The 12,846-nt window shown below is 36.2% G+C and overlaps 1 protein-coding gene across 1 annotated transcript in view; it reads right to left on the bottom strand.

Moving 5' to 3' along the window:
* The window catches only part of LAMA1 (laminin subunit alpha 1), a 123,349-nt gene that overhangs the window by 24,144 nt on the left and 86,359 nt on the right, over positions 1–12,846 (bottom strand). The window contains exons 44-48 of the mRNA XM_070747567.1: positions 10,733–10,887; positions 8,106–8,249; positions 6,036–6,169; positions 3,398–3,548; positions 1,750–1,874 (exon numbers count right to left, since the gene is read on the bottom strand). Of these exons, the coding sequence (XP_070603668.1) occupies positions 1,750–1,874; positions 3,398–3,548; positions 6,036–6,169; positions 8,106–8,249; positions 10,733–10,887 (709 nt within the window). The remainder of the gene's footprint in view (positions 1–1,749; positions 1,875–3,397; positions 3,549–6,035; positions 6,170–8,105; positions 8,250–10,732; positions 10,888–12,846) is intronic.

The raw sequence follows: 12,846 nt of genomic DNA, 5'->3' as shown, positions 1-12,846 counted from the left end.
GGCAGAAGATCGCTCTTGCAGGTCAGCATCCTCGGCGGGCGAGCGGCGGGGAAGCCGGCGGCTGTGGCAGCTGCTGCAAGAGGCTTCCCCGCCTCCTCAAAGCAGCCTCCCAAACCCGAACTTTCGCTGAGAAGCCCCGCCGCCCGGCTGTCACCTTTTAAAACAGCCGGGGGGGGGGGCTTCTCAGCAGCCTCCCAACGCCGAAGCCCCCAGGCTGTTTTAAAAGGTGACAGCCGGGCGGCAGCGTTTTTTTGCGGTTTTTTTTTGTTGTTGCATGGATTAATTGACTTTACATTGTTTCCTATGGGAAACAATGTTTCGTCTTACGAACCTTTCTTCTTACAAACCTCCTCCTTGCACCAATTAAGTTCGTATCATGAGGTATTACTGTATTGTTATATCATTAAATGGTCACATTTAAAAAGGAACATAACAAGCCTTTTTATACTGTCTTCAGCAATTTAAGAAGAATATTCCATTATCAATAGCTATAATTCTAGTTTGTTAGGATTCTTCAAAACAGATTTATAAAATAATCATCTATCTCCCTCTGCTGGCTAAAGCATACTTATACAGCTACAAGCATTTTTATATCAAAACCAATTTACAGTATTTATTTATTATTTGGATTTGTATGCCGCCCCGAGTCTTCGGAGAGGGGTGGTATACAAATCCAAATAATAAATAAATAAATAAATTGGTTTTGATATAAAAATGATCATTTGTAGAATTATCTCTGAATCAACTCTTAGCTCAGAGGAAATCCAGAAGGTAATTTTCAAGATACATCATTACAATTTAAAAACAGAAAAACAACAATATTAAATTCCAGGAGCACCCAAAATGGAACGTGGTACAGAGGTATTTGTAAAAAAAATATACCACCAAAAAATTCATGTACAATAATGCTTTTACAACCTATCCACAGATTTGTGTGCCTTCTGAACACATAAATTCCCCATTAAAGAGTGCTTGACAGAAATGCCTTGACTCATCTTTATTTCACAAGGCAGGTTAGAAGGAAAGCTGGAAGATCCCACAACATTCCTCACTTATGTATTGTGATCAATGATCCAAACCATTTTAAAGATCACGTGTTTTTGGAGCTTTTTTATAGCGATCAGGGTAACCCTGATTAGACTTATAAAAGCCTCAAACATAGAAACATAGAAGACTGACGGCAGAAAAAGACCTCATGGTCCATCTAGTCTGCCCTTATACTATTTCCTGTATTTTATCTTAGGATGGATCTATGTTTATCCCAGGCATGTTTAAATTCAGTTACTGTGGATTTACCAACCACGTCTGCTGGAAGTTTGTTCCAAGGATCTACTACTCTTTCAGTAAAATAATATTTTCTCATGTTGCTTTTGATCTTTCCCCCAACTAACTTCAGATTGTGTCTCCTTGTTCTTGTGTTCACTTTCCTATTAAAAACACTTCCCTCCTGAACCTTATTTAACCCTTTGACATATTTAAATGTTTCGATCATGTCCCCCCTTTTCCTTCTGTTCTCCAGACTATACAGATTGAGTTCATTAAGTCTTTCCTGATACGTTTTATGCTTAAGACCTTCCACCATTCTTGTAGCCCGTCTTTGGACCCGTTCAATTTTGTCAAACTATCCCTGTAGCCATAGGCATACTTTTCAAACCCTAGACCCCTATTTAAATTGCTTTATCTATTGACTGAGATGACGATACATAAAATAAATTAAATGGATATCAACATATACTTTCCAGTTCTTACCTTCCAAAGCATCCAGTGCACTTGCCTTCTCTTTCCATAAAATTCCAAAGTCCCACTGATCTGCCATTCAGGAATGTCTCTCCAATGCATCCTTTGAAATGTGTTACTTTAATTGATGGTGATTTCTATAGAATACATAACACATTTACAGTAAATAAAATAAGCTTTGGCTATTTGAAATTCTTTCAGGTACACAGTTTATTATTCATTCATTCATTCATTCATTCATTCGACTTCTATGCCGCCCAATCCCGTAGGACTCAGGGCGGCTTGCAACAATACAAATATAATACAAAATAAAAAGAAATCAAATATCAAAAATAAACAATAAAAAACTCAATTATAAAACCCATATGCTAAAACTATAAATGCTCATTATAAAGCCCATAAATCCAATCTATCAAATAACATACATAGCCATCAAACATGACTTGGCTGTGCCAGATGTTTCCAGGCCTGCCAGCAAAGTCAGGTCTTGACGTCCTTTCGGAAGGCCAGTAGAATGGGAGAAGTACGAATATTGGGGGTGGGAGTTCCATAGAGCTGGGTCAGATACAGATAAGGCTTTCCCCCGCGGTCCCACCAACCTACATTGCTTATTTGACGGGACCCGGAGAAGGCCGACTCTGTGAGATCTTAGTGGTCTCTGGGAGGTATGTGGTAGGAGACAGTCCCGTAAATACTCTGTCCCTAAGCTATGTAGGGCTTTATAGGTGATCACCTATAAATTGAATTGTGACCGGAGACTAATCGGTAGTCATGTGGAGTGTTGGTGTTATATGGGCTTTATAAAGGTAAGTGAAAAAAGTTTGATTTATTCTCTCTCTCTCTCTTTCTCTCTCTGTATAAGTATGTACACTACTCAAAAAAATAAAGGGAACACTTAAACAACACAATATAACTCCAAGTATAGCAAACTTCTCTGAAATCAAACTGTCCCCTTAGGAAGCAACACTGATTGACAATCAAGTGCACATTCAATTTTGTACACAACAAAGTATTCAATGAGAATATTCCATTCATTCAGATCTAGGATGTGTTATTTGAATGTTCCCTTTATTTATTTTGAGCAGTATATGTAGATACATATACATAACATATATGTTAAACATATATGCTACCGTATGTATCTGAGCTCCAATAGGGAACTCTACTGCATTTGAGTAGCATATCATAGTCTGCACCGCAAAAATGAGACAACGGTATTTAATTCAAATCAATTTAGTATTGACTAACATCATTAATCTCCCTATATGTAATAACTTTCACTTCTCTCAAGTGGTATCCTTAGGAGCTACCAGCTTTTGTCAGTATTGCAGCACATATTGCAAACTCTGTTCCTTTGTGTATGTGTGTGCAACTATGTGTCATATGTCCAAAAGAGATGAACTTGACTTTTGAAATTAGTTTTATGAATTTGTCCTCAACCCGGTTCCACAAAGATGGTGAAGTTTCTCACATTAAAATTATAGCTACTGGCATTTTTTTAAAGCACTCAGATTTACAAAAACGAGCAACCATCATATAGATGTCTTTCTTTTCATTTCTGAATACTTGACAGCTCTTACAGGTTCATCACAGCGAAGAGGAAATAATCTTCAATATTTGACAACTGAACTATCACAGTATATTAGAGTCAAACTTTCACCTTGATTTGTCCTCCAAGTCCACCAATGAACATTAGAGTTGACGGATTTACATCTAGCACAGTAGCTGTTCCTGGGGATGTTGCACTTTTTTTGATGGGCTTCTGAGGAGAACTAGTCTCCTCCACACTCAGAGTGCCTGTTTTCCCAAACCTAAGTAGAAGAATAATGAAGGAAATAAAATAGTTAAATCTGTTAACTGGTGTTACCCAAAAATGCAAATATTTATACATGATAAGGTAATCAGAACAGTTGCCATTGACTATATAAATATTAGTTAATTGCAACTGTTCTGATTACCTTATCATTTAGAAGTTATTATTTATTGATTTTATTTATATCCCATCCTATATTATGGAGCTCCAGGCAATGTACCTACTTCCTCATCCTCTTCCTTTTACCAAAAACTTAATATATTGGACTGACAGTGAGAAACTGGTCCAAGGCTGTTCAAAAAGCTTTTGTGGATGAGAGTATTGTGGGACTAGCCCAACAGCTTCTTAACCCAATAGAAAAAATTAGTGTATTTACTAAATTCAGTTTATTTATGCAGATTCCCTCCTTTTCTAAAAAAAAATTACAGATCCTTTACCATACATTTCATTTCATTGGATTTGTATGCCGCCCCTCTCCGTAGACTAGGGGCGGCTAACAACAGTGGTAAAAACAACATGCAACAATCCAATACTAAAGAAGCTAAAAACCCTTATTTTAAAACCAATCATACATGCAAACGTACCATACATAAATTGTAGAAGCCTAGGGGGAAAGAATATCTTAATTCCCCCATGCCTGACGACAGAGGTGGGTTTTAAGAAGCTTGCGAAAGGCAAGAAGGGTGGGGCTATTCTAATCTCTGGGGGGAGTTGGTTCCAGAGGGCCGGGGCCGCCACAGAGAAGGCTCTTCTCCTGGGTCCCGCCAAACGACATTGTTTAGTTGACAGGACCCGGAGAAGGCCCACTCTGTGGGACCTAATTGGTCGCTGGGATTCGTGCGGCAGAAGGCAGTCCCGGAGATAACCTGGCCCGGTGCCATGAAGGGCTTTATAGGTCATAACCAACACTTTGGTATGAAAACTCTTCTACTTTGGGGTTTACAGTTTGTTTGAGTTATATGTATAACTTATCACCCAGCTGCTGTATCCTAGAGATAGAGCTCTTGCCTCACAATCAGTTGTGAATTCAATCCTACGTAGAGGCAGATGTAAGGTCTCCTGCTTGGGCAGAAGGTTGGACTAGATGCAAGGTCCCTTCCAACTTTGTTAATCTGTTAACTATGGATAAGATATAGTGAAATTGCAGGATGGTTGAAAAGGACGGGGAAAAAAACCTGTTGGGATAAATGAGGCTTCAGCTTCAGCTAAAAACTGATGATTCACAAAAACACCTCAAACAGCATCCCCTCTCCCTTTTAATTCCAAGAGGATACCATAGCTGTTCTAATACAAGTAACTTTAGGTTTGCACACTGAATGCTGCTTAGTCTGGTCTATCTCATAGAACTGACACAGCTTTGGTGACACAGTGATGTTTTTCAGCTAATAAAGTTGCAATAAATTGCATTAAGCTACATATGTTTCAAAGGCCATTTAAGTGAGTTTCTTTGGTTGAGGTGGGCTACAATGTCAGACTCTCTGCTTCTAGTGTAACTCTTTACTGAGGACTCTTGGGCTGAGAAAGGGAAATTGGCCCAGTGAGTTTCTATATCTGACAATGATTAAGAATCCAGGTCTCCTTTACATTTGGGAAAATGAAGATGGGTTTTAAAAGGCAGGATGTTTACTTTATGTTTAAAGTAAATGTTTACAAAGGCTTTAATGTTTATAAAGACTTATGGCACCACATTCAACATTTAAAATTGTTGAATGTGCTGCAAAATTTGGTATTAACTAGCTGTTGGAATTATAAAACCGATAGTACCTATTTATCTCTGGTTTGTATCTACAGTGATACCTTGTCTTACAAACTTAATAGGTTCCGGGACGTGGTTCTTAAGGTGAAAAGTTTGTAAGACAAAACAATGTTTCCCATAGGAATCAATGGAAAAGCGATTAATGCGTGCAAGCCCAACATTCACCCCCTTTGCCAGCCGAAGCGCCTGTTTTTGTGCTCTTGGGATTCCCCTGAGGCTCCTCTCCATGGGAAACCCCACATCCGGACTTTTGTGTTTTTGCGATGCTGCAGGGGAATCCCAGCATCGCAAAAACAAGCGCTTCACTGACAACGGAAGTCTGGAGGTGGGGTTTCCCAGCGAAGGGAGCTTCAGTGAAATCGCAGCATCACCTCTGTGTTTTTGCGATGCTGCGATTTCGCTGAGGCTCCCCTCACTGGGAAACCCCACCTCCGGATTTCCGTTGCCAGCGAAGCGGCAGCACTGGGTTTGTAAGGGGAAAATAGTTTGTAAGAAGAAGCAAAAAAATCTTAAACCCCGGGTTTGTATCTCAAAAAGTTTGTATGATGATGCGTTTGTAAGATGAGGTATCACTGTACTTATGTTTTATATCATCTTATGATAAATATCTTTATCAGATAAATTAAACTATTATTCTAAAAATGCTAAAAGCTGTTTATTTCCAACACAGCCTACCTTTTCTAGATATCAATGTCCTACATAGATAGTATCACATTCATAGTACTTTACCTTGTAGCATGTATTCTATGCCACTTGTTGTTGTTAATAGATAAATCAGGATATTCCAGTCTTGTTGATCCAGACCCCAAATCCCACAAAAACGCCACTTTACCACGTCTCATCTCCACTGCCATGAAATCAATCTAAGAAAAAAATTGTGGATATTAAAGAACCAACATGTCTAAGTGTTCTAAAGTTTTTAAAAACAACCTTAATCGTTAGGATTCCATAAGAGAAACTATAATCACAATCATTTTAATTTTTACTTTACCTTTCTGGTCTTGTGAAGGAAATTTATTATTTCACATACGGCTGTGAAGTGGGCCATCTCAAATACAGCAACTTAAACATGAGATATACTATACACTTGAAACTAGCCAGCCACAAAAAAGACATTGGAAACCCAGAGAAAAAACAATGTAAGGTGATATTAATGCTGATAAGACTCTTATTAGAAGTCAGTAGTATACACAAAGTATGCTAAACTTTTCCAACTCAATTTTAAGAACTTAAAATAAAGTGAGGGACTGTTCGGCATTTTGCTTGTAAATGAAACATTCAAGAAAAAAAACATTTTAAAAATGTAAAGACTACATAAAATTAAATAGGCTTAATTAACCACAGAATCATTTAAATCAACATACCATAGCTCTAAGTCTACTATAAAGTACAAATCATGTTAATTAAAGAACAAATTAGCATTGCATAACTATAAACTACCATAAAAATTAATTCAAATTAACTGTACTAATTACAATTAACTGTGTCTGGAGGGATTGGGTGGCATATAGTCAAATAAATAAATAAATAAACAAACAAACAAACAAACTGATTGGGAGCAATTGTGATGCTAAAATATTCTAAAAAAAATTGTTTTTTGAAATCTAAGTAATTTACTATTGGATTTATTTTTTTCATTTTGACAGCAACCTATAAAGGTTCGAGGAAATAAGGTTTCATTACCTTATTTATAGACTTTAATTGACCATCAGACTTTACTTCATATAAAAGCAACAAAGTATCTTTAGATGTAGTGAATTATGGTTTGTATAAAATCTTGTCATTTAGCCATGCTTCTGCCCTCATGAAAATTAGTCCAAATTTCACATCCAGTTTTAAGAACTGTATTTTCTGATCATTAATGTTTGAATATTCAGGATACTAAATTTAAGGTAATATTTATTACTGACCCACTGAAGTTTGAAATACTTGAAATGTGCAATCTCATGTGCATTTCATAATAACTCCAAATATTATGCAACATTATTTCATTAACTCATATACTAATAAATATTAAAGTTGCCACTATATTCATAAACATGTACAAAAAACCTCTTTATATCCACTAAAATACAACTTATTTGTTATATAGATCAGTGTTTCCCAACCTTGGCCACTTGAAGATATCTGGACTTCAACTCCCAGAATTCCCCAGCCAGCAAATGCTGGCTGGGAAATTCTGGGAGTTGAAGTCCAGATATCTTCAAGTAGCCAAGGTTGGGAAACACTGATATAGATGTCAGATAATATAATTCATTAGAAAGCCAATGTAACTCAGGACCAATAGTAAAGTACCTAGCCCATAGTGGTTCTCAATCTTCCTAATGCGCGACCCTTTAATACAGTTCTTCATGTTGTTGTAACCGCCAACTATAAAATAATAAAATTATTAGGAAATTCAGGGGTGGATTCTAACTTACCTCACTGCTAGTTCGCTTCCTCCTGCACTACCTGGCTGCACCTTATCAGCATACCTGCGCTTTGTGCACATATAAATGCACAGTGCCGATGTTTTTTAAAAAAATTCACAAAAAAGCTAAAAACAAGATGGCGAAGCATGTGCAGTGCTGGAAATTCAGCTTCCTCGCATGCTAATAAGTTCCTATGGTACAGATTTTGAGTTTTTTTGCAGTAGTCTATTTGAATATGGGTGGACCTGCCTGACGACGGATAGAAATATGTGTTTTCCAATGGTCTTAGGTGACCCTATGAAAGGGTCATTCACCCCCAAAGGGGTCAAAAACCCCAGACTGAGAACTGCTGCTATAGAAGAATCAAGATATAAAATCCTTTACTTACTTTACCATTGGTACCCAGATAGAACAAAAGATTGTCAGGTTCCATTGTTTTAACATTTAATGTTAATGTATTGTAGTTACTAGGTAATATCTGGGGTTGGTAGGCCCGAATACAGTCTTTTTCCACAGATACTGCAACTTTAATCTGACAAAAGGAAAAACAAAAACCTTATATAATGCAGGTACAGTTTACACCCATATATATACATATAGAGACACATAGTGGATATCATAGAAATATTACTTACATTAATGAATAAAATACTTGACATAATCAATACACTGACTGTAAACTGCTTAGAGAGTTGTAAAACACTGTGACGCAGTATATAAATCTAAGCACTGTTGCTAATCAGATGTAGAGTCAGTGAGATGGGCAGCATATACATTTATATAAAAAATAAAATACACCAATGGGAGGCAGCATCTTTCTTTTTTTTTTAGCGTTATTTATTAATAATTGATAAATACAAGGAAAATAGCAACAACTTGTCAAAATTATATCTTGAAAAGATGTTTTTAAAAAGCTTATTCACATTCATTTTGTATAATCAACAAACCAGTGTCTGGAAAAAAAAAGGACTAAAAACCCAATTCTATTGCATTTTTACTATTCTTACTTGTAAACGAGTAATACAAGACAAAATCACACCACTGTACAGGTTCATGTGCTATGGATTTCTTGTAGATGATCTTTATGCATCACTGTAAAAGTAATTTATTAATAAAAGTGATCTGTCTTCATGTATCTTTCCCAAAAATCTTTCCCTAATTTATTCTGCGTTTTTTGCTGCATCAGCAACATGTACAATAAAATCTTTCTTTATGTCTTTATATTTCACCAAAATCATGAATGGTATTTTTATATGTTGCTGATAGGACATCCTACAATGCAAAACATATTGAGGAAATAGTAGATAGTGGGAAAGAATGCATGTGTTTTCAGAACCTTGGTTAGTGGTACTTGATTTGGGACTTATGTTCCCTAAGATGTGGGAATTAGATGACTGAAGAAAAACCCATATGCAAAGAATGGCCTCTGAGAAAAGACTGGAACAGATAGATTAGGTAATCCCCAGGGGCGGATTCCTGATTCCACTGCTACCGATGCACTGCGCACGCAATTTTGCTTCTGCTGTGGGCATATGCGCGCATCCCAGACAGATTTTGCTTCTGCACATGCGCAGGAAGCAAAATCTTGCAAGGGGACATGCACGCACATGAGTTTTCAATGATTTTTTTGCTTCTGTGCATGTACAGAAACAAAATCTTGCTGGGACACAGCCACACGCCCGCAACGTAAGCAAAGCTGCACATGCACCTCAATTTTTGCTACAGGTACGGCATCCTTACCTGTACTAGTAGCAACCCAATACTGGTAATCCCTAAAGTGATAGTTTTAGGAGGGAATGAGAATTTTTGAATAGTTGAAGACAGCACTATGCAGAATGGAGTGATAAAAGGTCCTTAGTGCTCTCTGAACTTGGTTGTTTTCTTGCAGATGTTTCATTACCCAAACTAAGAAACATCATCACTGTTAGTTGTCATTTAGCACTGATGATGTTACCCAGTTTGGATAATGAAATGTCTGCAAAAAACTACCAAATTCAGAGAGTTCCAAGGACCTCCTATGTCAAACCTGAGCTACATTTTTTAAAAATTTCTAAAAATTTCTTTTTTAGAAAGAAACAAAAAATCTCCTGGGATGAAAATAGATATGCAGGAAGGCCATGGAGAGCTTCAACAACAGAATCTGTAGTTTGTAGTAGTCTCATACATTGCATGCACCTGTTCTCTTTGAAACTGCATTTTTGAAACTGAAAGATCATAGGGAGCCATGGAAGTTTAATTTTACTTAAAGAAAAGTACAAGTCCTTCCCTCCTTCACTATCTACCATAGTGATGGTAGATACAACTACTTAGGGCAGTGTTTTTCAACCAGTGTGCCGTGAGACATGGTCAGGTGTGCCGCGAAGCTCAGAGAGAGAAAGAAAACAAGAGAGAGAGAGAGAGAGAGAAAGCAAGAGAGAGAAAGAAAACAAGAGAGAAAGCAAGAGAGAGAGAGAGAGAGAGAGAAAGCAAGAGAGAAAGCAAGAGAGAGAGAGAGAAAGAAAGATAGCAAGAGTGAAAAAGAAAACAAGAGAGAGAAAAAGAAAACAAGAGAGAGAAAAAGAAAGAGAGAGAAAAAGAAGAGAGAGAAAGAAAGCAAGGGAGAGAGCAAGAGAGAGAGAGAAAGAAAGAGAAAGAGAGGGAGGGAAGGTGGGAGAGAGAAAGACATGGAGGGAGGGAGGGAGAAAGAGAGCAAAAAAGAGAAGAAGGAAGGAAGAGAGAAAGAAAGAGGGAGAGAGAAATAGAGTGAAAGGGAGGAAGAGAGAAAAAAATTGGTCCAAACTTTTTTTAGCCCCCACCCCCCCCAACTCAATGTGCCCCAGGGTTTTGTAAATATAAAAAATGTGCCGTGGCTCAAAAAAGGTTGAAAATCACTGATTTAGGGTATGCACTTTACATTAAAGAACATATGTACTTTGTCAGTTATAGTTTATTACAATGCTGGAGCTATTTATGATTTATCCTGAAACAAAATAGCAGTTTCTTTTCTGTAATACACAAGAAAGTTTAGATGCTTACAGAAGCTGCCTGTTTGCGAGCCTGGTTTATGAGCTCTTTAATTTCAGAGATGTTTCTGCTTAAATTCTCCTCCAGTATTTTCAGAGGTTTCAATCTTCCATATAACAGACCAGCCTGGATTTCAACTTCATTCACTTTTTTTTCAGCTGATGCTGCTGCCAAAACAAAAGTGGGGAAAAAAAGAGTTTTAGGGCAATTCTGCTAATTGTTTATTTGTGTTTTAAACTGCAAATAAATAATGAATATACATACAAAAAAAATGTAAGTACATTTAATTTTTTTAATGATTTTTCATTCAGCCTTGTTAGCCTAAACATGCCAACTTTCAATCAAAAAAGAGAGCAAATCTCATCACCAAATCAAAGTATACTAGTACAAACTGCTTTCAATGTGAATAGGATAAAGAATTCTTTGGATTAAAAATTAATCCCACTTTTGCATGCAGTAACATTTTTAGTAAGCAGTCAAGCAGCAAATCTATAACCTTTCTCCCTCTTCTCCTCGCTCTATTCTTACTTTCTTTTCCCTCCCTTCAGTCCTTCTCTACAGCTCTTTCCTCTCCTACTGCTCTCCTCTTCCCTTCTTTCCTATCCTCTTTTCCCCTCCTTAACCTCTTCTCCTTTCCCTTTCTTCTTTCCTCTTAGTCTTCCTCTTTCTATTGTTGTAGTTTTTATTTTAATAGATCTGTTTTCCAGCAATCTCAATTCATTATTTATTTAACACCTTTTCTATTTCTTCCACATTTTTTTACTTATTGATATATTCTATTTTAATATACTGTATATTTGTCTAGTATACTTTTTCTATATTTTCCTTCCACTCCCCTCTTCCATTTCAAGTATGATCTGGGTTTCTCTTTCATTCTTATTTCCCTTCTATTCATTCACATTTTTCCAACCATTCATAAAATCTTCCTCATATCTTGTAATGCAATGATTCCTCTTTATCTTTTAGTTTAAGTGTTAATGTATTCATTTCTGAGCAGTCTAATTTTTTTATTATTATTTGTCCTTCTTCAGGTGTATTTGCTGCTTTCCAATTTTGTGCAAATACTATTCTTGCTGCCGTTACGATACATGCTATCAAATAAGTTTCTTCCTTACTGTATTTTTCTGGTGAGATATCCAATGGGAATGTTTCTGGTTTTAATTCTATTTTACATTTTAACATTTTTTCTCACCACATTTGTATTTTAGTCCAAAAATGTCTTCCTTATTTGCACGTCCACCACATATCCTCGAATTTAATTACATTTTTTGTTGATTTATCCTTAAACACTTTTGCTATTTTCTCCGGTGACATGTGCCATCTATAAAAACGTTTTGTATAAATTTTCTTTATATGCTGTTGCCATTGTTAATTTATAATTTTTCCCCATAGCTGTTGCCATTTACCTAATTAAACTGTAAAATCAAAGTTTCTTGTCCAAGATATCATTGTTTATTATCGTATTATCAGTGGGTGTCTTATCTTGAGGCAAATAGGGTATACTGTATATAGTTTTAACTACGTTTATAAACTTTTCCCCCAAATCCATCATTTGTAGTGGCATTATCATAAATTCCCATTTCACATTATCAAAGGCCTCCTGTGTGTCTAAAAACAATAATGTCATTTGTTTCTCTGGATGTGCTTTCTAATATTCAGTGTATTTAAAATTGTTGCATTAATGTCTATTATTTGTCTTTTTGATAAAAATTTGGTTTGGTCTACGTGATGAAATCATTCAATAATCTCTTCAGTCTTTCTGGCATTATTGATGCAATAATTTTATAATCAGCATTCAGTAAAGAAATCAATCTATAGTTCTTTATTTCTTGAAGATCTATCTCTTCATTCGGTATAAGGATTATATACGCCTCTGTCTATTTGTTTGGTATTTTAGCCTTTAACCTTAAATCATTAAATACTTCCAATAATGTTTTACTTAATACTTCCTGTAAGGTTTTAGTTCTGATAGAAATCGGTTGGTCCTGTGTTTTCCCATTCTTCTGCCTTTTAATTCTTTCTATCACTTCCATCATTATTATTTTCTATTCTAGTTATTTTAAAAAATTTCTCCTGTATTTTTGGTATTTCAGGTCTTTCCAAATATTGTTTTATCTTTTCATCTT

Source organism: Erythrolamprus reginae, chromosome 3 (genome assembly GCF_031021105.1).
Source record: "Erythrolamprus reginae isolate rEryReg1 chromosome 3, rEryReg1.hap1, whole genome shotgun sequence".
NCBI lineage: Eukaryota > Metazoa > Chordata > Lepidosauria > Squamata > Dipsadidae > Erythrolamprus > Erythrolamprus reginae.
This window is presented reverse-complemented; position numbering and strand designations above follow the sequence as displayed.